The sequence below is a fragment of the Tympanuchus pallidicinctus genome, unplaced genomic scaffold, assembly GCF_026119805.1.
Source record: "Tympanuchus pallidicinctus isolate F22 unplaced genomic scaffold, pur_lepc_1.0 scaffold7, whole genome shotgun sequence".
NCBI classification, from domain to species: domain Eukaryota; kingdom Metazoa; phylum Chordata; class Aves; order Galliformes; family Phasianidae; genus Tympanuchus; species Tympanuchus pallidicinctus.
The window spans coordinates 22,769,492-22,790,204 of record NW_026294791.1 but is presented as its reverse complement, the minus strand read 5'-3'; the positions used below and the strand labels follow the sequence as shown (position 1 = coordinate 22,790,204).

Sequence of the window (20,713 nt, the reverse complement as noted above, 5' to 3'; positions counted from 1 at the left end):
TGCTTGCCATGTTTATTGTCCACGCCACAAGCAGTACTACAGATCTGTCGTAGAAATGTCTCAATATAACCACAGAGCCCTGCTCTTAGATCTGTACAGAACTGAGAGAATATTTATCAGCTGCGGGCTCGGATGTGAGAACTGCTTACAGAGCAAGGCAGGACCAGCCTCACTGCAAGCAGCACATCTCAAACGTGGCAATCAGAGCACAGCAATAGGCATCAGTTCAGTAAGATGGTATCTCTTCAAAAGAAAATAAGAACAGGCTTCTTTGTCCAGCAGCTTTGCTGCCTGATGAATGTGAAAAGAGACGTTTGGCAGCCTGCTGAAAAGCAGGGAAGCTTTGAGCCATGTAGCATTGTGAGAGGCACGGGTTTTCTGTTGGGCATTTCACCTCTAACTTTTCCCTGAGCCATCTGCTGCATTCCAGTGTCAGGAATGTAAGGCTTGTTTGTGAACTCCGGAACAAGCTGAGCTTTGTGTAGGCTCCGTAGCAATCAATCTAACAGTGCTATCTGCATATCGTCCTCCAGCTGAGGGCCAGGCTGTGTTTTCGGTCACGGAAGGCAGGTTTTCCTGAAGTTTTACCCCCCTCTGTCCCCTTTGTGTGGTACTGTTGAGGACGGTGCTACAAGACTGGATAGCTGTGAGGGAGCAGCTTGAGAAGTTGGTAGATTGAAAGTATTAAGTTCTTGAATTCAAGCGTCAGAGCACAGAGCTCAGCCTTTATAATTTATGTGAGTGAGGCACAGCGTGAGCTGATGAGAATGTGGAGCTGCGGAGAGATTCTTTCTGATGGCAGCACGTCTGACAGAGCACAGACACTGTGAGAAGCTCTGCTGGCTGAAAAGTAGATGGACTTCAGCACAATGAGTCTTGGAATAACCCTCCCCTCGAGGTTCCTCTGCTCCTACATGCTTTCCCCCCCAGTTCTCTTCCCTCCCCACCCCATACCCTTTCAGCTTCAGAAGAAACTGGAGAAACAGGGACCTGTAGTGAAGATGTCTGTACGTGTGACTGGGACTGAATTTTCGACAGACACACAGGTCAACTAATCAGAAATGTAGCAGTTACCCTCTGGGGGCAGCTGGTCTGGCTGTAGATTGTGAAGCCATGTGGCTGCCCTTCCTCTCAGGCAGTGTCAGATCTCTCTGACACTGAAAAAGCTAAAAAGCCTTTAAGGAAGGAGTCTACAGGACAGGCATCCTTATCAACCCCTCCTTGTGGTCCCAGTTCCTGAGTTGAAGGCTGTGCATAATGGTGCTGCTGGACTACTCCTGTGATTATTTATCACCTTCCTTTCTCATCTCTATATGCTTTTGACCACCACAACATCCTCTGGAATTGATTTCCTCACGTTAATTATACAGTGTACTTCTTTGATTTTTGCAGATTTCTCTAAGGCACTTCCTCTAACTCTAAGCCTGATATCAACAGAAGGAAGCAACTAGTCATTCTGTATTGTTTCTTTCCACCTTATATTTGCTAATTTTAAGCCTTTGTTGTATCTTTATCTGTATTTTACTTTCTCTTCTAATGGAAATCTGCTTCCTGCCTCCAGTAAGACTTGTTGCTGGCCTTGTAACGTGTAGAGAAACTCTTAACAAGTGCAGAACTTGAATGTTGTTCATTTCTAGATTGGGTGCACGCAGAGCAGGGGAAATAAGAAGGGGAAGACGCCTTGGTAGCATTCCCACTGGGGAGAGTGAGAAAATAATTATTAAGAAAGAAAAACAAGGCTGCAGGATTGGTTCCCTCGTTAGTGGCAGCCCTGGAGCTGCCCTGTGGGAACTCAGCCTGGTGACACAGCTCCGTGGGGATGGAGAGCTGCTGGCTGGTGCTGGCTGTGTCTGTGGGGAGAGGCAGCTGTGTGCACCTGCTGGGAAACAGGGAATGGCAGCAGTGGATTAGATTAGCAGGCAGGGAAGTGACCCGAGCTGCCATAGATTTGTTTGCTGCTTGTCTTTGTGCATTCCCACAGAGCTGCCTGCAGCACGTCGTGTGGATGTGCTTGCATGCATCAAAGTAAATGAGCGATGAGGTTGTCGGAACTATTCTGCTTGATGCATTTATGGCAGCAGACCCCGGTCCTGTGAAACTGGGCCAGGGTGTCTTCTGCTCTGCAGGGAGAGGCTTCTGGAACGCTGGATGCAGTCGGCCTCTTCATTGATGGGTTTATAAATGGGAAAACAAAAGTTCCCCGGGGAAAGCACTGCCAAAATAAACAGCATCAGTCCATCCCGCTAGGGAGCAGCCTCTGCGTGTGCAGGCCTGGCTTTGCTTGGGGAAACAGAGAGGCCTGCAACGCCTAAGCCTTCGTCTCTGTAATGCATTCCTTTCTTCCTTACTGTCTGCAGGAAAATCCGCAAGCTGCTTTCCTCCTCCGAAGCCAAGCGAGCCGCCAGACGCCCTTACAAGCCCATTATCCTGCGGCCAATCCAGGCAGTGCAGCTCCGCCAGCCCATGAATGATGAACCCATAATCATTGAGGATTAACACGCGCTCAGCAGCTCTCCGGATGGCGGCCGATCTGCCTGAAAGAATCTCTCCTCCGATGTATACTTGAGTTTCTATGGCTACAGCATTGAACTAACTGTTGAAGAGAGGGAACTTCTGAGGAACTGTTTTGCATCTTTTAAACCCTTAAAAGGAACTCAGCCTTGCTCTGAGCCTCCGACCACAGACTGCTCTCTCTTGCGCGCGCTCTCTCCTTCTCTCTTCTTTCTTTTTCTCGTTATTTTTGGTAGCCTCTTTTCTCCTTTGCTTCTACCCCTTTTGTAGACAGGGGGAGGGAAAGTAAGTTTAACTTATTAAGAGAATGTGGACTAGTACTTTTTAGCTTTGTTTCCTCTTCTGATGTACGGAGAGCTAGAACCCTTATTTTGTGACTGAGCTCTCGTTGCAAAGCCGTTTTTACGAGGCTGTGTTGTAAGTTTGTTTGTTTGTTTTTTTTTTAATTTTGTGGACGGTGCCATTTTTTATTTCATTTATATTATTTCTTTTGTAGATAAATTTCCAACCTCTATCAGATATTTGCAAGTAGGAGCTGGGAGCCAGCCCCAGGTTCAGCCTGTTTTCTTTGGTCCTGTCCCTTACGTTTTTTGGATAATTTCTCACGGCCAGTTGTGCTCCTGCACAAGACAGAAACAACTCAGGCTGAGAAAGGAGTGAGCTGAGAACTGAAGACCCTTGCAGAGCATTACACTAACGGTGTGTGCAATGGAGGCCAGGCTGCCGGAGTCAGGTGCCGTTGCTCTATCAATCCCTGGGAGATGTGGCTCGTAGCACTTCTCTCTGCAACCAGCAGTTTGCGCGCTGCCTTCTCTGACATCTGGAGCCCTACGTGCTGTTGTGCCACCGACACCCAGCAGTAGGCCCAGCAGTGTAATGAATTGCTTTGCTCTGGCTCCAAGAGTCAAGTACACCAATGCCCAGGGACATTTTGCTTAGAATTCTGAACCTGTTTGTGCATCCGTGGTTTTGGATACGCTTCTCCCAGGACAAAACCTGGTTTCTCTTAAATTGCGTTACTGTTTGTTTCCCATCCTGAAGAGAATTTAAATTACAGCCGGGTTTTGATTTGAACACGTTGTGTCTGAAGTTCAGTGTTTTTTTTCCCCGTTGACATTTCTTGTGTTTGAGGTTTCTTGCATCTCTTGAACTTCTTATGTATTTGCAAGTCTGTATGATTTCTTTTTCATGTCTTCTCATTGCAGCGCATCTGCTGAATGCCCTGCTCTGTTTTGAAAGGATGTAAACTATCATTTGCAACTTGTGCTGATCTGTACATGTACCTGCCTCCAGCAGACACAGCATGTAATAACCCCCCAAGTCATTCCATATGTGTCAGCGGTGAGATGAGCCAAAGTTGTATTTGGGTTGTCACAGTCCAACCGTGATTCTGTGCGACTCTGCCGGCCCGCCGGGTGAGGCAGAAAGGAATCCCCACAAAATGAAAACGATTCAGTTAACTTTACTTAATAAACCTGGAAAGTGAGCTTTTGTGAAACAGCTGCTTTTTGTCTCTTCTGGCACAGCCCCTGGGACCCTCGGGGTTGTGGTCCTCTTTACATCCGCGCTCGTCTTTACGTCTGAGAGCTGTGTTGTGCTTCCAAGTGTTCGCACAGCAGTGATGTTGTACAGGGCAGCAGTCATTCACAGCTTGCTTCCCCTAATGTGCAGTTAAAATATTTCTGGTGCTTCAAAACCCGACTCCCTCCCTCCTCCTCTTGGATGCCACAGCTCTAAATGAGCCCTTTGTGTGCGTGGGCTGCTTCGTGGCACGGCTCTGACATGTGGCAGAGTGAAATCCCAGGGGCTGAGCAACAAAACGTGCTGATGTTTGAGTGCTTCGTTTCTGCATTCATTCCTTAGCAGGATCAGCAAAGTGCTTCCAACATTCCTCCGCTTGGGAGGTGTGAGGCTGATCTGACGGTGAGTAGGTGCGTGCTGGGCACATGTGAGCCTGTCCTGCATTTGGGGGTCATGTTTTCCTGCCTGGAACGGAAGGCAGGAGGGGGCAGCTGAAGGATGGGCAACGTGAAGGGCACTGAGCTCGGTGGCCAGAAAGCCTTCAGGTTGTGCCAAAGTGCTTTGGCAATTTTACTGTGCTTTCTTCGGTCAGTGGGATTAACTTCTGTGCCTAAGAAAGATTGCTGACAGCAGGAAGAACACTCGGTGGTGGTTTTTTTTCTCAGCAAAGGAGCTGTCTCAGGCACATCACACATGAAATCAGGAAGGTCACACTGAGCATCACTGTCCAGATCAGCCCCAGCCCACGCGGTGCTGTGTGCGGTGATACAGCTGTGGGTGCACATCAGCTGCCACGGCAGGAACAGAGATGTGGGGGAAGCTGCTCAGAGCCAGAACGACCACTTGAGGGTGCCAGCTCTGCACTTTGAAACGACTTAAAAGCTTTCTTGGAGTGACTCCAGGGGTGACTTTGGAAATGGGTGCAGGCAAGCAGAGAATATGCTGACCTGCCGTAGCTTTGAAAGATCCCCTGTGTGTCCTTAAACATGGATGCCAGTTTTCAACAGGTTGGAGGAGACTTTGCTCCCTGTGCTTTCCTGTCTGACATCTGTACCAACGTAGGAAGAGGGTTTGGAAAATACCTTTAGCAATGGTGGGAAGATACCAGGTCTCAGGAAATGCAAGGGCAGCAGCAGGCCCCAGTACTGACATACTTGGTCATACTTGATGACACTTGGTCGTACTTCATGGCACTGAGAGCTGCCCCTCTCTCAGGACATCTGTTGTCTCCCTGATCAGCCTCTTATGTTGAAAATGGTATTCTCATTCACTTGCTGATACACTGCTGATGCTTCTAATCTTATTTTTCCTTTTTTTTTTTTTTTCCTGCTCTAGGGCTGGTAAGTGGGTACATACAGATGATTCATTCCCAGCCCTTGCTTCCAGCTCCTTATGAGCCCCTAAGCTGGAAGCAGACGATACGTTCTGAAGGAGGGGAGCCCTCAGCAGGGCCAGGGCTCCACGCTGCAGAGCCAGAAGGGAAGGCACCTTGCTTTTCCCTCTGGATTTTGGCATTGGCTGTGCTTTTGCTGCTGTCCTGTGAGAGCAGAACACTCTCCTTAACAGTGCTGTTGAAACGGTGTGGAAACAAAAAGTATGACCAAAACTAATGGTTCTGAAACTCGCATTCCTGCTGTGGGAGGCGGACTGTAACTGGGACACTACTGTGGCTGAAATTCCCTTTGAAATGGAAATTTGGAGCCCGTGCCAGCTCTGCTCCAGGCTCTGGATCCTCGGAGCAAGCATTACACAAGCCAGACCTTGGGAAGCCGGTGAGCTGCGTGCAGCTGGTGGGGTTGTGTGGGATGGAGCTGCGAGCGGTCAAGGTGGGTCAGAGCAGTGGGGGTTGCAGCCCTGTGGGGTCACGGGAAGGCCGGCAGTGAACGCTGCACTGAGTTTTGGTTGCGGTGGAGAAGGGAGGAGGGGTCAGGAACCATTACACAAACAGGGCCCTACGTGTTTTCTGCTTTTTCTGTGCTGTCAGAGGGCATGGGCTTAATAACCATGCTGTAGTTCAAAGGAGCGTTGGCAGCGTGTTAGATTGGAAATGAGGGAACGCTGCAAGCAGGCAAGCTGTGACATGACAGCCTTGCTAACTGCCTCCTTACTGCTCTGATTGTTTTTGTTTTCTTCTTTAAGTGTGCTTTTTAGCAAATCCTTCTCCTACCAGAGCCTGGGAGAGACAATAGTGATGGGATCGGCCGCGATCCACACCTCTGGGCCATGGATGCGTCATGAGCACGTGTGGTCCTTGCAGCGCATCCCAGCTTCCCTCTGCCCTCCGTCTGCTTCCCAAGAGCTGAAAGGAGCGAGCAGCGCTGCACGGGGAGGCTGAGGGGCCCAGAGCCCCTTCCCAGCAGGACGCCCTGTCCCCGCTGTGTGCCGAGGGCGGCCGGCCAGCGCTCCTCTGGACAAATATTTGGCATTTTTGTGTGCCTGTGTATGGGGGCCGTGGAGCCGGGTTTGTGGTGCCCAGAAATGTTTTTTGTCAGCCAATTCCAGACGGCCTCTGTTGAAATGTGCCATTCAGCTCTGGCAGCAGGCAGAGCTTCAAGGACGGCTCCTCAGTGCCTGGGCCCAGCGCGATCCCTGCCAGCGCCTCGTCCCAACTCTTCAGCTCGGGACAAAGGCAGGACGGGGCTGAACTGCAGCACTCTGGGCTCAGTGATTTGGTTTGTGCTGGAGCTGTGAACCCAGTGCTGTCTGTAGGCTGACAGCTCTGCAGGAGCCTCTCAGTTCCTCAGTGGAGCTGTATCCCGGTCCCTTCCTCACAGCCAGCCCCGCCAAGGGCTGAGCTCTGCTGCCAAACACATCCATGCTTGGCCACTTGGGAACCTCTGCTGGATGTGAGCGGTGTGTCAATGGGCTGCTTGTTCCCCTGGCCCTTCAGCAGGGCGCTTGGGAAATGCCTTGCAGCCAAACGGCCTGGGCCCAGCGAGTGCTGGCAGCTCAGAGCCGAGGGGCTGTTTGTGCTGAGGGAAGCAGCTTGCTGTGATTCTTGGGAGCGCTCGCCATTATTGCAAGCATTTGTACAGCTGTTTAATTATCCCCACACAGCACAGAGTTGGCGAGGACAGAGGCAGCAGTGAGGGTGGCTGCAGCCCATGGGAAGGGGACACGGGGACATCCATCACCGCTCGCAAGGACAAACGCGTTGGCTGCAGCCCCGCTTATCACACCCATGAGGTGCTATCTGCTGTGATAGCAGGGGCCAAGGATGCCTTTTAAAGGAGAGAAACAATGAGTGGGTGGCTGGGGTGAGGCGGTGACGTGCTGCCCTGCTGCTGGCATGTGCTGCCTGATGAGAGCCAGCACCCCCTGGCCCTGTGCCCCTTGGGCCCCTAACCCAAAGAGAGCCCTGGGTCTGCATGGGGCTCGTCCAGCATGGGCACTTTGGTGGGCACAGATCCCTGCGTCACTGCAGGCAGGCCCTAGCACAAGAGAGAGAGAGGTCACGCACTGGTGACTGTCCTTTGTGCGAACCCAACATGCAGTAGTTGTTTTTTTTTTCTTCCCCGTAACCTTTTACCTTTTTTTTTTTTTTTTTTTTTTAATGAATATTTTTCCCTCCAGTCTCCTGTCCTGTAACCCATCCAGTTATTCTAGACGCCAGAAAATGTGAGACAAATACGAGCAGAAGGCACAGGGGGGAGGGGAGGCCTTCCAGCCCTGGCCCAGCGCTCTCTGAAGCCACGTTTTTGTGGTATTTGCATCTGAAGGAGGAAGAAAGAGCCGGGGGTAGTCGGAGCAGGGGGAGAGGGGTGAGCCAAAGGCAAGGCAGCTGGGGGGAAGTTATCCGTATTTATTCCTTGCTTTCCCTTAATATCCCTGCAAAGCTCTCTGCTTGACCTGCCCCAGCGCCAAGTCCTGCTCAGCTCTGCTCCTCCCTCCAGCATCCTGTGCGAGTGAGCCCTGCCCCGCAGCCAGCTGCAATCTTGCAGCCAGGAGATGCCTTAGGACTGACCCTTAGGTTGCTTCAGTCCCAGTGCTGGCTGGAATGGCCACTGCTGCCATCCCACACACAGTTCTGTGCTCTCAGTTCTGTGTATGGGCACCCTGGGTAGCAGCATCCCTGAGCCTGGGCTGCAGGAAGGCAGCTGCAGCTCCCGTTGCCATGGAAACCAGGCGCAGCTGGAGCCAAGGGATGGAGCCCACGGATTGGTGATGTGGAAGGCATTACTCGCTGAAGCTGCCACCCGGGTCACCCGTCCCACTGTCCCCAGGCCTCAGGACAGCCCCACACTCGGTGTGGGAGCGCAGAACCTAAGCTGGGGCAGATTAAGAGAGCGCAAGCCAAAGCCACTTTGCTCCTGAGCGAGCATATCCGCTTGGGATTTAGCGCATTTGCAGGCGGGGATTCGCACCTTTAGGTGATTGCCTTAATTCCCCCCAGCCCTGGTGTGTGAGCAGCCTCACAGCGTGGGAGAGCCCTCGGTGCTGGCTGTGCCTGTGGCTGCTGTGGCACGCAGTCAGGTGGGTGCAGCAGTCCTCCTGCTCCTGCCACTGGGGCCGCTGAGGCTGATGCTGCCGAGTGTAATGGAGGGATGCGGGCAGCAGATGGGCACAGGCTGTGACCAGCCCTTCCAGGATCGCTGGGTCTCATGGGAACTGGAGGGGCTTTGGGGTAACGTGTGGGATGCTTCACCTCCTTTGGGACCAGAGCGGTCCTGTGCTGTGGAGAGAACAGAGATCCGCTGATCCCTGTGTGGCCATAGTGGCTGCATAGCAGAGCTGCACGGCTCAGCCACAGCTCCTGTGCCGCTGCCACCTGCCCCACTAGGGACCCGCTGGTGACAAAGCCAGCCGTTGTTGTGACAGCAGCTGGGTGCAGAGTGACGGGGCAGCCTGGCCCCCAGCAGCCCTCCGGCCCTGTGGGTACAGCCGCCGCAGACACCCGCTGTCACCGTCCCCGCACCGCACGGCGCCGAGGTTCGGTCCCCGCACCCGAGGGCCGGCGGCTGCGCGCCAGCTGACAGCGGAGAAAGGAGGAATTATGTGACAATGGCTGAGGAGCGGGGCCAGGCTGCGGGCTGATGAATAATGCAATGGCTTGGGTTTCACCGCCAGCAGATTTCCTGTTTACCGACGCTCGGCCGGAGACGCGCGACCCTGTAATGCTGCGGCGGAGGTCTCGACCCCACAAGGGCACAGGGGGTCCTCTGAATCCCCCGTGCCGTGCACCTGCTGCGCAGCTGGCATCCGGCAGCGCTGCACGGCCCTGCGCATCTCTCTATGCCGGGAGGGATTTCTGACATGTCTGTTTCCATGGCAACCGAGCAAAATGGCGCAGGGATGCGCGGGGGGGACACGGGCCCGTGGACCACGCAGAGCAATGGGCAGCGCTGCTTCGCTACGCAGGCTGGGGGGAAGACGTGCCGTCCTCTCAAACCCCGCCGCCCCCATCGCATTATCTGTGCCCTCGTCCCCCGCCAAGGTCTCCGTATCAGACCCGTCGTCCTGGTTGCTCAGCTGGGATTCTCGGTTATCCCATCCGGAAAAAATGCGCCTAAGAATGCCCAGAGCCCCTGCCCTGCTGCCTGGCCCGGTCGGAGCGGGGCCATGGGGCGGCCGGTGGTGCCGGGGCTGGGCGAGCTGGGGCAGCAGGCTGAGGGCTGATTGCCGGACGGGGATCAGCAGCAGGGGCAGATTAACACAGGGCTGTCAGCGGGGCGGGGGGGGCTGCTGGGCGCTGCCCGAGCTGTGCGGCGTTGTCAGTGCCCACGAGTAGGGGCGACAGGAGAGGCACCCGCAGCCCCATCCCCGCCCCCTGCCCCGCCGCGGCCGCTCCGAGTGTCTCCGGGAGGGACCCACAGCTCTGGGGACGCACCTGCTGTGGGGCCGAGCCGGGCCGGACCGGGCAGACGCGCGGCGGGCAGCCCCGCCCCGGCCCCCCCCCATCCAGGGTAATGGGCGGGGGCCGGGCGGAGCGGGGAGCACAGCACGGCACAGCACGGCACGGCACGGCACGGCACGGCACGGCACTGCTCCGCTCCACTCCGCTCTCCCGCCATGGCATCCAAATGCCCCAAGTGCGACAAGACCGTGTATTTCGGTGAGCGCGTCCCCGGGTCCCCTCTCCACCCCCAGCGCGTCCCCGCAGCGCAGCGCATCCCCCTGCCCTACCCTGCCCGCCCCGGTGCCGTACAGCGGGTGGGGGCCGCGTCCCGCTGTCCAGAGGGGGGATCCGTCGCACAGACCGTGAGAAGGGGGGGCTCGGTGGGGAGGAGCAGAGGGGCAGGTGCGAGCGCACCCGAAACGTTCCCGTAACGCAGAGCCAGGTGTGCGCTTCGCCTCCCGGCAGGCGGCGGTTCGGATTTCTGCGGTGCTTTGTCAGAGGGTTCTGTGCCGACTCCGCCCGGGTGGGCGCTCAGTCCCGGGCCCGGGGTCATCTGGCTGTAGGGTCCCCTCGTGCCCCCCCCACCGGTTCTCGGTGTGCTCGTTGGGAGCAGAAGGCCCGGAGGTGCCCGCGCGGTGGAGGCATCGGGAGCTTTCATTCCTTCCCGGCCATCTCCAAGTAAACACAGAAATAGGAATTTGCTCTCTTCCTCCTTTAAATAAACCTATTTGTGGGGGGGCGGTGGGAACGGCTCGGCCTCAGGCATTTCTCCCCGTGTGAACTTTTCCCTTTTTAAGCAGAAAATAGCCCGCTGGCCGGCTGCTGGGCACGACCCGGGATCAAATTGTCCCGGGGAGGGGGGCGGGCAGGGGGTGCAGCCCCAGCCCCCGTGGCTGCGGGGGGCTCGGGAGGCCCTGAGCGCACAGAGCTGCATGGGGCACATGCCACCGTCCTGCTTCCAGCATTGTGCCGGGGGCGGCGGGCAGCCCCTGCCGGTGCCCTGCTGGTTCCGCTCTCCTGTCTCCTGCAGGGACACGGGGACCTGCGGGAGGGAGGGGGCAGCGGCACCACCCTATGATGGAGCGTGGGGAACTGGAGCAGGAGCCGGCCGGAAACTTCTCCTCTCCCGTTGCTGGAAGAGGCTGCGGCGCGCGCTCCTGACGTCCTCGGTTTCCCCTCTGGGAACCGCCCAGGCTCCCATGGAATAAACCCAGCTTGGTTTATTTAACGCACAGAAGGCAAGTGAGCGCTCTGTGTGAGGCCAGGAGCTGCTCCCCAGGCAGCCAGCAGCACAGAGCCGGGCACGGAGCAGGGTTACGTGCTGGCAGGGCTTGGCACGCCGGGGCATCCCTCAGCCCCAGCATGCGGGTGGTGATCCCCAGCGCCCTGCTTGCCAGTGCTGGTACCCACAGGCAGGAGCTGGTGGGGCTGCGGGTCATGCATGGGAAATGCCCCCGTGTCCCATTCCCGGCCCCGCGGCCAAGCGAAGCCAACAGCAGCGGGTACCGATGGAAAACTCATTTCCAGCCCAGCCCGCCTGTTGCTCCGCGCTCCTTGGAAAAATCCAGAGACTCCTCCCTGTACTCAGAAGGATGTGGGCGTTTCCTGAGCTGCAGAATGAGCTTTTTTTTCTTTAAAAAGCGCAGGGAAATATAAAAATAGTCTTCTGGCTCTTTTGTCAGACGGTTTTGGAAGCGCAGTTTCCAGGCGGAGCGGGGCACGCCGCCACCTCCCCTCCATCGGGGCAGCAGCAGCACGGTGCTGGCAGGTGGCTGTGGTTGAGGCAGGGAGTGCCTGAGGGATGGGGCTGCCGGGAGCCACGGTGCCATGGGATCTGCTGTGCCACAGTGCGGGGTTCCGCGAGCCACAGCTGAGCCTTTCTGCCTCCAGGCCCCTTTTCCCAGGGGTTGGCAGGATGGTTTGGGAAGTTTCCTGTTTTCCTGTACTGCGCTTCCTGAGCACAGAGCAGCCCAAAGCCCTGCGGATGCTACGAGCACGTGGGCACGGCGCTGAGCTGAACCCGCCTCGCTCACAGGGGCTCCAACCATGGTGTTGAGGCTTGTGGAGGCTGAGCCCGTGCAGGCAGGGCTGCCCTGCAGGAATCCAACCGCAGAGGCCGCCCTGCGATCAATTAATCAGTAACTGCTGCCCTGGGGTTGGAGCAGCTCACCTCGGTGAGTGCCCAGTGCGGGTGCAGGGCTCCATCCCCAGGGCAGCGCTGACAAAGGGCCGCTCTGAGCATGTCGCCTTCTCTCCTTATGCAACCACTGCCCCATGTCCTCGGGCAGCCTCTCAATGAGCGTGTGTGGGCTCTGCAAAACGTTAACAGAGGGCACTCGGATCCTTGTGGGGCACACTGTGGGGGAAGGATGCGTCCGTGGGAGGCTGCTGATTGCTGTGAGTTGTGGGATGTTGTGTTTGGGAGGGCAGGTATCAGCCCCTGCCCCTCGCTCTGTGCGTGGTCAATGCATGCAGTACTGTGGCTCCCAGGAGGCCCCGCAGTGCTGTGCATGTTGCCCTGACCCCTGGGAATGGAGGCTGGGTGTGAGGTCCTCATGCTCTGTCCTTCTTTGCTGTCCCTATTGGGGCCTATGGATGGAGAGAGGTGACGGGGCCAAGGAGGGGGATGGAAAGGGCAGGAAAGGTGGAGCAGGAACGCCCCAGTGAGAGGTACTGGAAAATCTGCCTCCATAGCATTACGGTAAAATCCAGCAGCCAGGGCGTGTGCTGCGATAGGGCTGTGGTGGCACCGCTGCCAGGAGCAGGAGGTGAGGGCTGGGGGTGGGTCCTGGTGCTCAGGGCTTGCTGTGGGGCAGCCCCGGTGCTGCAGCACACAGACAGGTGCCAAGCATCTCTGCCACGGTGGGAATGGCAGCACCTAGCTTTGCCTGTGCAGAGCAGAGCTGGGGAACACTGGTGCGGGCTTGGCTGCTCGAGCACCACTTGGAACCCCCTGCTGATGAGGGCCGGGGAATGCTTTCATACCCCTGGAGCTGCCCGTCAGAGATTTGTATCAGCTCAGAGGAACACGGTGCTCCCGGCCAGGGAGAGGCAGTGTGCCTGCCCTGCTCCGTGTGCTGGGTCAGGGAGGGCTGCCGAACTCACCCCGTGCACTCTGATTTCCATGTGCTATTTTGTGGCTGCACGGGGCCTGGAGCAGCAGGAAGGAGAGAGGGAGGCTGGCAGAGAGCAGCCAGACGAGAAGGGAGCAGTAAGAGCATTCCTGGGAGCTCCACTGAGGTTGTCCGGGGATGCCTGCTTCTTTGTCCCGAGCGAGCCGGGAAGCGTGCCCACGGGAGCGCTGCGGGACCTCTCCCAGCGCAGCCGTCCCCGTGCGGCACGTCCAGCGCGCACGTGGCTTGATGAAGTGCAGCAGCCCCATGGAAAACGGAAAGAGAATTTGCTCGAGGCTGCGCTGCACCGGTGCGCGCGGCTGGAGGAGCGGCAGTGCTGTCAGGGGCCGCGGGAACAGCGGGGCGAGGATTCCGTGCCGGCCCGGGAGGGGAGGAGGGCTGCCGTCCCACGAAGACGCGCTCGGCTCCTCTCGCCTACGCCGGCGGCCCCGCCCGGGCACGGCGCCTGGCCGCGGGCTCGGCGGGCGGGGCGGCCCCGCTACTATCGTGGCTGCGGTGCGGGGTGTGCCCCGGGGAAGCGGGCTGCACATTCCCGCTGGGGAAGGAGGGAGAGAAGGGAAAGGGAAGGGAAGATGGGAGCGAAGGCCGCGGGCTCGCTCCGGGGAGGCGGCGGCGGCCCCGACCCCGCAGCCCGCCCGGGTGGCGGTGATTGGGTTCCCTCCTTAGCGGGGTGCGGTCGGAGCCCTCGCCGCTAGAGCTGATGCAACCTCGGAGCGGCCGCGGCCCGGTGCCGGCAACCCGGTGCCTGCTGCCCGCTGTGATTGATGGCAGCGCCGGCACAAACGGCCGCCGCCCTGGGAAGGGGCCGGGCGGGCTGCGGGCGGCTTCCTTTGCTCGCGGCGAACAATGAGGCCCGACGGCCGACCGGCGGAGCGCGCTCCGAGCGCCTGGCCCCGTTCCCTGTCCCTTTTGTTTGCGTGTGCCCGGCTCCGTGCTCCCAGCCGAGGGCGAGGGACAGATCCAGGGTGTCCCCAGAAGCGGGACGGCACCCAGAGGCCACCTCGTCCCTCCTGCCCGTCCTCTGCCGGGGCCGCAGGCTCTAGGAAGCGGCGGGGTCTTACAGCTGCCCGAGATGTCGCGGGGGCGAATCTCGTCTGGCGGGGGCTGTGGCAGCTGCAATAACCAGCAATAGCTGCAAAACATCCGCCGGGAGCTTCCTCCCGCTGCTCCCTGCGGGGCGGGGGCGGCCGGAGGTGACGCAGCCCCAGGCCCGGCTGTGCAGCCGCCGGGATGCAGCCGAGCGGCCCCTCGGCCCCGAGCCTCTGGCTCAGTTTTCAGCCGCTCACGCTCCATTTCCCTCCCTGGGGAAGCTGCCCTGTTCCCAGGTCGGTCTGGCAGCCTGGTCTTGCACACTGAGCCACACATCACCGGCGCGTTTTTCTGCCACCAGGCGCGGCGCAGCCCCACATCCCAGCTGCGGTCACGCAGGGATACCTTGGGCTCGTGTTGCAGAGCATCCAGAAAGCCCCGGGCTGGAACGTCCCTTTGTGTGCACACTCGTGACCCACGTATGGCCCAAGCAGAGTTGCAGTGAATTTCCCTTGCTGGGAGAAGCTGCTGACCCAGCTGGGGACTGCTGTTGCGCAAAGGGCTCCTGCTCTGCAGAGCTGTCTCGCTGAGCTGTGCTCCCAGCTGACACTGAACCCTGGGTCTGTGCTTCCCTGTGGGTACACCAGTTCCATCCTCCTACATCTCTGTAGCTCACAGCCACCTGCTTCCCACCAGGGCTGATGCGTTGGGTGGTGATGGGGTTGTTGGCATATCTCAGCTCTGTGGCATATCCTGAGTACAGCCATTTGCCATGGGAGGAGGACAGCTCTCAGAGCTGGACCTGCCCTTGTGGAGCTCCCGGCCTCCACTCTGACCCAACACAGTCCAGTGACATTTGCTGAAGTCCTTCTGAGGGGAAAGGGGCTGGGAAACATTCCTCTGCGAAAGGCTGTTCTTGTGCAGCAGGGCTGAGCTTTTATTTGCTCATTAAATATTTTATTTGGCCCTTATGATTTAGTTGTATGGTGGGTTTCATGGGATGGTGCCGTTTTCCAGCTGTGCCTGCCGTGTGCACCCCTGGAGCTGGGGACCCCCCAGCTGGAAGGGAATCACTGGGCACTGTTGTCCCAGTGCCCACAAGACCCAGTAAGAAGCAGGGACGGCACCGTGCGGATGGGGACGTAAGTGAAGCCCTGGGGCTGTGCAGAGGGGACAGCCAGAGGAGGTGCATCTGTGGAACTGGTCTCTGAGCGCTCACCTTCCTGGAACTGGAGCCTTTGAAGCCATTTCTGGTGCCTGCAGCGTGTTGCCCCGCAGGCTCGTGGTGTGCACTGTGCCCACGCACTTGTCTGTGCCCCAAGCCTGCTCCCAGCCCCTCAAACTCAGATGGTTATTCTCCAGGGCTGAACCCAGCCTTGGTGACACCGGAGGCTGGCTGTGTCCTGGTTTGAGCCAGAGGCACGGCAGCTGAGGCATGAAAATGAGCAGGAGCTGCCGGACCGGGTGGGCATGGCAACTCTAAATATTTGAATGGAAGCAGGGCTGTGTGGGGCAATGCAGGGAGTAAAAATAGACAAGGGGAGTAGGAGCGTGGTGCTGGAGCAGCCCTAGGAACATCGTGTGGAACAGAGCAGCTGACAGGGGAATAGGGGTGTGGGCACCACGATAACACAGCCCACGTTGGCACAGGGCACTCATTCATTCTTATTTCTCCACAGCTGAGAAGGTCTCCTCCCTGGGCAAGGATTGGCACAAGTTCTGCTTGAAGTGCGAGCGCTGCAACAAGACCTTGACCCCAGGAGGGCACGCTGAGGTGAAGGCCAATGGGCAGCAGAATGGGGTTGTGGGAGCATGGGATCTGGGGGCTGAGCCCAGCTGGGCAGGAGCAGGGTGACAACCTCGTCCTCGAGGAACTGCATGCGTTCCACATACAGCTCCTAATGGAGCTAAGGAAGCCCCAAATCCATCCAAAATGTAAATATTTGGAGAAGCTGAAGAAGTGAGGGCTGTGCTGATGTGCTGTCTGATGCCCCAGGGATGGGGACGTGGCAGGATGCAGTTTGGGGCTGGTACCCCATGCTGCACCCGGTGAGCCCTGCAGCTGTACTGCAGGGAGTGCGATGGAGCTGACAGCAGGTGCTCAGCAGGTGCTCAGCCCCACAGCAACTGCACGTCCCCTGCACCTGAGGCAGTGCACGGCCTCTCGTGCCAGCATGTCACCAGCTCCTTAGCAGGGCACAGCTGAGGGGTGGCTGGCAGCAGCTGGGGCAGCTGGGCAGTGAGGCTGAGTTAAGCCTGGAGAATTCTCTCCCTCTCCATATAAGGCCAAATTCTGCTGGGGTGACGGCAGCCAAGGCCTGGCTGATTGTGTCCTGTGAACCTCGGGGCCGAGGATGCGGAGGCACAAGCGCTCTTTCTTTTCTCTTGGACTCGATTCCCGGCACCTTTGTGGGAAGCTGCTGCTGGAGCCGGGGCTGCAGCAGTGTTATCTCGGGGCCCCCTCCCGTGGGTGGCTGCTGGGCCGTGGGACAGAAGTGCTGCAGCACTTATCGCCTGCTCTGTGCCTTCCTGCCATAATCGAACCCGGCCGATAGCAGGGCTGATAGCAGCGGGGCTCTGATCTGCGGCCAAGGCAAGGGGTATGGTGACAAGGGTGGAGGCAAAGCAGAGCAGAAGGCCCCTCCTCGCCTGGCTGGGGATGTGCTGGGATGCAGCTGGGAGGGAGGTGCTGCCTTACCTGGGGTGTTGGGTGCCCAGCGTGGGTGCAGCATGACCAGAGTGGTCACCGGACACACTTGGGACACAGCCACTGTGCTCTCATAGAATCATTAATGTTGGAAAAGACCTCTAAGACCATCAAGTCCGACCAACAGCCCATTATGGCCACTAAACTGTCTCTGAATGTGGATAGGGCTGGTGGTGAACATGATGAGCACGCTTGCTGCCAGCACCCTAACTGCCCTCTCTCCCCAGCATGACGGGAAGCCCTTCTGCCACAAGCCCTGCTATGCGACGCTCTTTGGCCCCAAAGGTAAGTCTGGGCCCTGCCTGTACCCTGTTTCTCTTATCCCCACAGCTCCAAATGCATCCCAGGAGCTGGGTTGCCATGAGTTGAGCCGGTCTCAAACCCACAGCTGCTGTGTGCAGAGGGGTAGCGAAGGTTTTGGAGGGAGAGTTTGTCCCAGCAGCTGTCTCTTTCTTTCTTTCTTTCTTTCTTTCTTTCTTTCTTTCTTTCTTTCTTTCTTCCTTCCTTCCTTCCTTCCTTCCTTCCTTCCTTCCTTCCTTCCTTCCTTCCTTCCTTCCTTCCTTCCTTCCTTCCTTCCTTCCTTCCTTCCTTCCTTCCTTCCTTCCTTCCTTCCTTCCTTCCTTCCTTCCTTCCTTCCTTCCTTCCTTCCTTCCTTCCTTCCTTCCTTCCTTCCTTCCTTCCTTCCTTCCTTCCTTCCTTCCTTCCTTCCTTCCTTCCTTCCTTCCTTCCTTCCTTCCTTCCTTCCTTCCTTCCTTCCTTCCTTCCTTCCTTCCTTCCTTCCTTCCTTCCTTCCTTCCTTCCTTCCTTCCTTCCTTCCTTCCTTCCTTCCTTCCTTCCTTCCTTCCTTCCTTCCTTCCTTCCTTCCTTCCTTCCTTCCTTCCTTCCTTCCTTCCTTCCTTCCTTCCTTCCTTCCTTCCTTCCTTCCTTCCTTCCTTCCTTCCTTCCTTCCTTCCTTCCTTCCTTCCTTCCTTCCTTCCTTCCTTCCTTCCTTCCTTCCTTCCTTCCTTCCTTCCTTCCTTCCTTCCTTCCTTCCTTCCTTCCTTCCTTCCTTCCTTCCTTCCTTCCTTCCTTCCTTCCTTCCTTCCTTCCTTCCTTCCTTCCTTCCTTCCTTCCTTCCTTCCTTCCTTCCTTCCTTCCTTCCTTCCTTCCTTCCTTCCTTCCTTCCTTCCTTCCTTCCTTCCTTTCTTCCTTTTCTTCCTTTCTTCCTTTCTTTCTTCCTTTTCTTCCTTTTCTTCCTTTTCTTCCTTTTCTTCCTTTCTTCCTTTTCTTCCTTTCTTCCTTTCTTCCTTTCATTTATCTATCTATAAATTAAAGAAGCAAATTCCCATTTTAACAGAAGGTGGAGTTGCTCCCCTGTCCCAGACACATAAAGCCTGGGTGGGGAGGAAGCTGGGGCTGAAGGACAGTGGAGGCCCTGCAGAGATAGGAGCATGGGGCAGCTGAGATGGGGCTGGGAGGGGATGGAGACCCCTGGGCTGCTGCAACCTTTGCCTCACTGCAGGGGTGAACATTGGTGGTGCCGGGTCGTACATCTATGAGAAGCCGCAGATTGAGGGGCAGAGTGCACCGGGGCCCATTGAGCACCCAGCCAGGGTGGAGGAGAGGAAGGTGAACGCTGCTCCACCCAAGGGACCCAGCAAAGGTGAGAGGGGGGGCACGGGGCACCCGGCTGGGGGCTGGATGAGGCGTCCCACACTCATGTCTCTTTGTCTTACAGCCTCCAGTGTCACCACCTTCACCGGGGAGCCCAACATGTGCCCGCGCTGCGGCAAGAGGGTCTACTTCGGTAAGGCCGTGGTGGGTGCTGGGCACCGTGCTCCGTGGTGGCACTTGGTGGCACTGGATGTGTGCCCAGGGTGGCACTCGGTGGCAGGACCCCTGAGGCATGCAGGTGGCGGGGATCCATGGGGTTTTATTCAAAGAGGCGATGTCCCCACGCGTCGGTGACGTGGGGGGGGGCTCTCTTGTCCCCGTTACAGCCGAGAAGGTGACCTCGCTGGGGAAGGACTGGCACCGGCCCTGCCTACGCTGCGAGCGCTGCAGCAAGACGCTGACCCCCGGGGGCCACGCCGAGGTAAGAGCGGCCGCCCCCGGCCCCGCACCGCGGTGCTGCGCCGTGCCGGGCTGTGCCACCGCAAGAGGGCAGCGCGGCTCCGCGCAGCGCCCTGCACACAGCCCCGCTGTGCCACACGGTGACACGTCTGTCTCTCCTCCCCTCTCAGCACGACGGGCAGCCCTACTGCCACAAGCCCTGCTACGGGATCCTCTTCGGGCCCAAGGGTGAGTGCTGGGGATGCGGGGGGACGCCCGTCCTACTCCCATCACCACCGCTGTGCACGTCCCTTCTTGCAGGCGTCAACACCGGAGCCGTGGGCAGCTACATCTACGACAAAGACCCTGAGGCGAAGAACCAGCCCTAGGCAGGCGGCTCCCTCACCTCCCGCACCTACAAGTACCGGAGCAGCCCTCGGCCACGGAGCTGTGCTCTCTGCTGTCTTTATAGAACCTCCGGGTTCTACGCCATAGTCCCTAATATAAGCTTCAGTGTTTAAAGGAAAAGGTAGAAGGTGTCTCTGCTCGTCCCCTGTGCGCTCTGCCCTCCCCAGGACGGGTTGGCTGGGATGGTCACTGCTGTCCCAGTGTTCCACACATCCCGCACCTTCAGGGGATGCTGTGACACCAGTGACACGTGGTCCCCCAGCGGCTCAGCTCCCGCATCCCCACCCTCGCATCCCCGCCCCCCAACTCACCCCACTGTGAGGTCCAGCTGCTCCCCATGCTCGGGGAGGGGGCGGGGGCAGGGGGCAGAGCGCATTGGGTCCCGAGCCCGAGGTTTCCCGTCGCGGTGTTTATTTATGAGCTGTTGTCATTGTGCTCCCGGCTGTGGGGACGCCCCTCGCCTCTCCCCTGTGCGCACGCTGCTTGCGCTGCCCACCCACCCGGCCGTGCGCTCCCCGGACTTTTGTTATTTGCTGATAATAAAGGTTTTGAGAGAGGTTTTGTGTGCTGGGCTCCGGGGACGGGCAGGGAACCTTCTGTCCCCGTCTTTTCCTTGTGGGACGCACGGGCAGCCCCAGGTTGTGAGGCACGGAGAAGCAGCGGATGCTGTTGGCTCAGCGCGGCAGTCGCAGCCCTTTCCCAGCACGGTGCAGCAGTCCCTGCGCCCGGGAAGCGGATGTGTATGTTTGTGTTTGCTGGCGTTCCTATGGAGACCTGACCCCGCCGAGCTCCTTCCCCGACCCACAGCAGAGGGCCCGGCCCCACGGGCAGCAGCATTGTGCTGTGCTGCAGCGCTGCTGGGATGAGGGTCCCTGTTACCCCCTGGACCCTGCAGCACGGTGCTCACGGCTGCTGTCACACCTGCAAGCTGGTACCAAGCTCTGCTGCTCTCCTTGAAACCCTTATTCATTAATGAGCTTAATGAACCCACCTTTTTGTCAGGGCCGGGGGATCTGAGGGATCTGAGGATGGCACAGCACAGCATGGTGCAAACCGCTGCCAGGCTCAAACGTGGCATTCATTTTGCTTTGGGTGGGGTTGGTTCTTCTTTTCCTTCTTTTTTTTTTTTTTTTTATTTACATTTTTTTTTCTCCCCATGAGAGTTTTGCTGGGGAAAAACTAAAGATTGCCAGACTTCAGCTCTGCTCCAGTGGGTGCTGGGAAGGCTGCTGCAGGCAGGCAGCATCTTGTCTCTGTGCAGCCCTGCAGTCTGGGATCATGGTGAGGGGCAGTGGGCACTGCAGGTGGTACCAGGGTAGGTTCTGGAGCCCTGCACAGCCTAGCCCATGCCCAAGGGCTTAGGGCAGTGCTGGTGCAGCAGAGCAGTGCTTTAAGTGGGAAGGCAACTCAGCCTCTGATCCTCGCTGTGTTTTTGTACTTATTTTTGGGAGACCTATGTGAGCTGAAAATGCCCCCTTCCTGCCAAAAGGGGCCTGGAAAACATCTTTCCCCAAGGGGACATCAAGTATTTTATTA

The 20,713-nt window shown here is 57.9% G+C and overlaps 2 protein-coding genes across 7 annotated transcripts in view; both read left to right on the top strand.

The window, feature by feature from the left end:
• MTA1 (metastasis associated 1) overlaps positions 1–3,997 on the top strand; it is a 70,137-nt gene extending 66,140 nt beyond the window's left edge. For all 4 annotated transcript variants that reach the window (XM_052666662.1, XM_052666661.1, XM_052666659.1 and 1 more), the window contains one exon: positions 2,358–3,997. In XM_052666662.1, the coding sequence (XP_052522622.1) occupies positions 2,358–2,496 (139 nt within the window). In that variant the 3' untranslated portion in view covers positions 2,497–3,997. The remainder of the gene's footprint in view (positions 1–2,357) is intronic.
• A 1,710-nt stretch (positions 3,998–5,707) lies between these two features.
• Positions 5,708–19,734, top strand: CRIP2 (cysteine rich protein 2). 3 transcript variants are annotated; one of them, XM_052666673.1, is made up of 8 exons: positions 5,708–5,804; positions 15,711–15,805; positions 16,966–17,023; positions 18,240–18,380; positions 18,456–18,524; positions 18,718–18,812; positions 18,961–19,018; positions 19,091–19,734. In XM_052666673.1, the coding sequence occupies exons 1-8, from the start codon at positions 5,720–5,722 to the stop codon at positions 19,156–19,158; spliced, it is 669 nt and encodes a 222-aa protein (XP_052522633.1). In that variant the 5' UTR covers positions 5,708–5,719; the 3' UTR covers positions 19,159–19,734. The 3 variants fall into 3 exon arrangements, with proteins under 3 accessions (XP_052522633.1, XP_052522632.1, XP_052522634.1); XM_052666672.1 differs by having other exon boundaries at positions 5,708–5,858; XM_052666674.1 differs by lacking the exon at positions 5,708–5,804 and adding an exon at positions 9,948–10,084.
• The last annotated feature ends 979 nt before the right edge of the window (positions 19,735–20,713 follow it).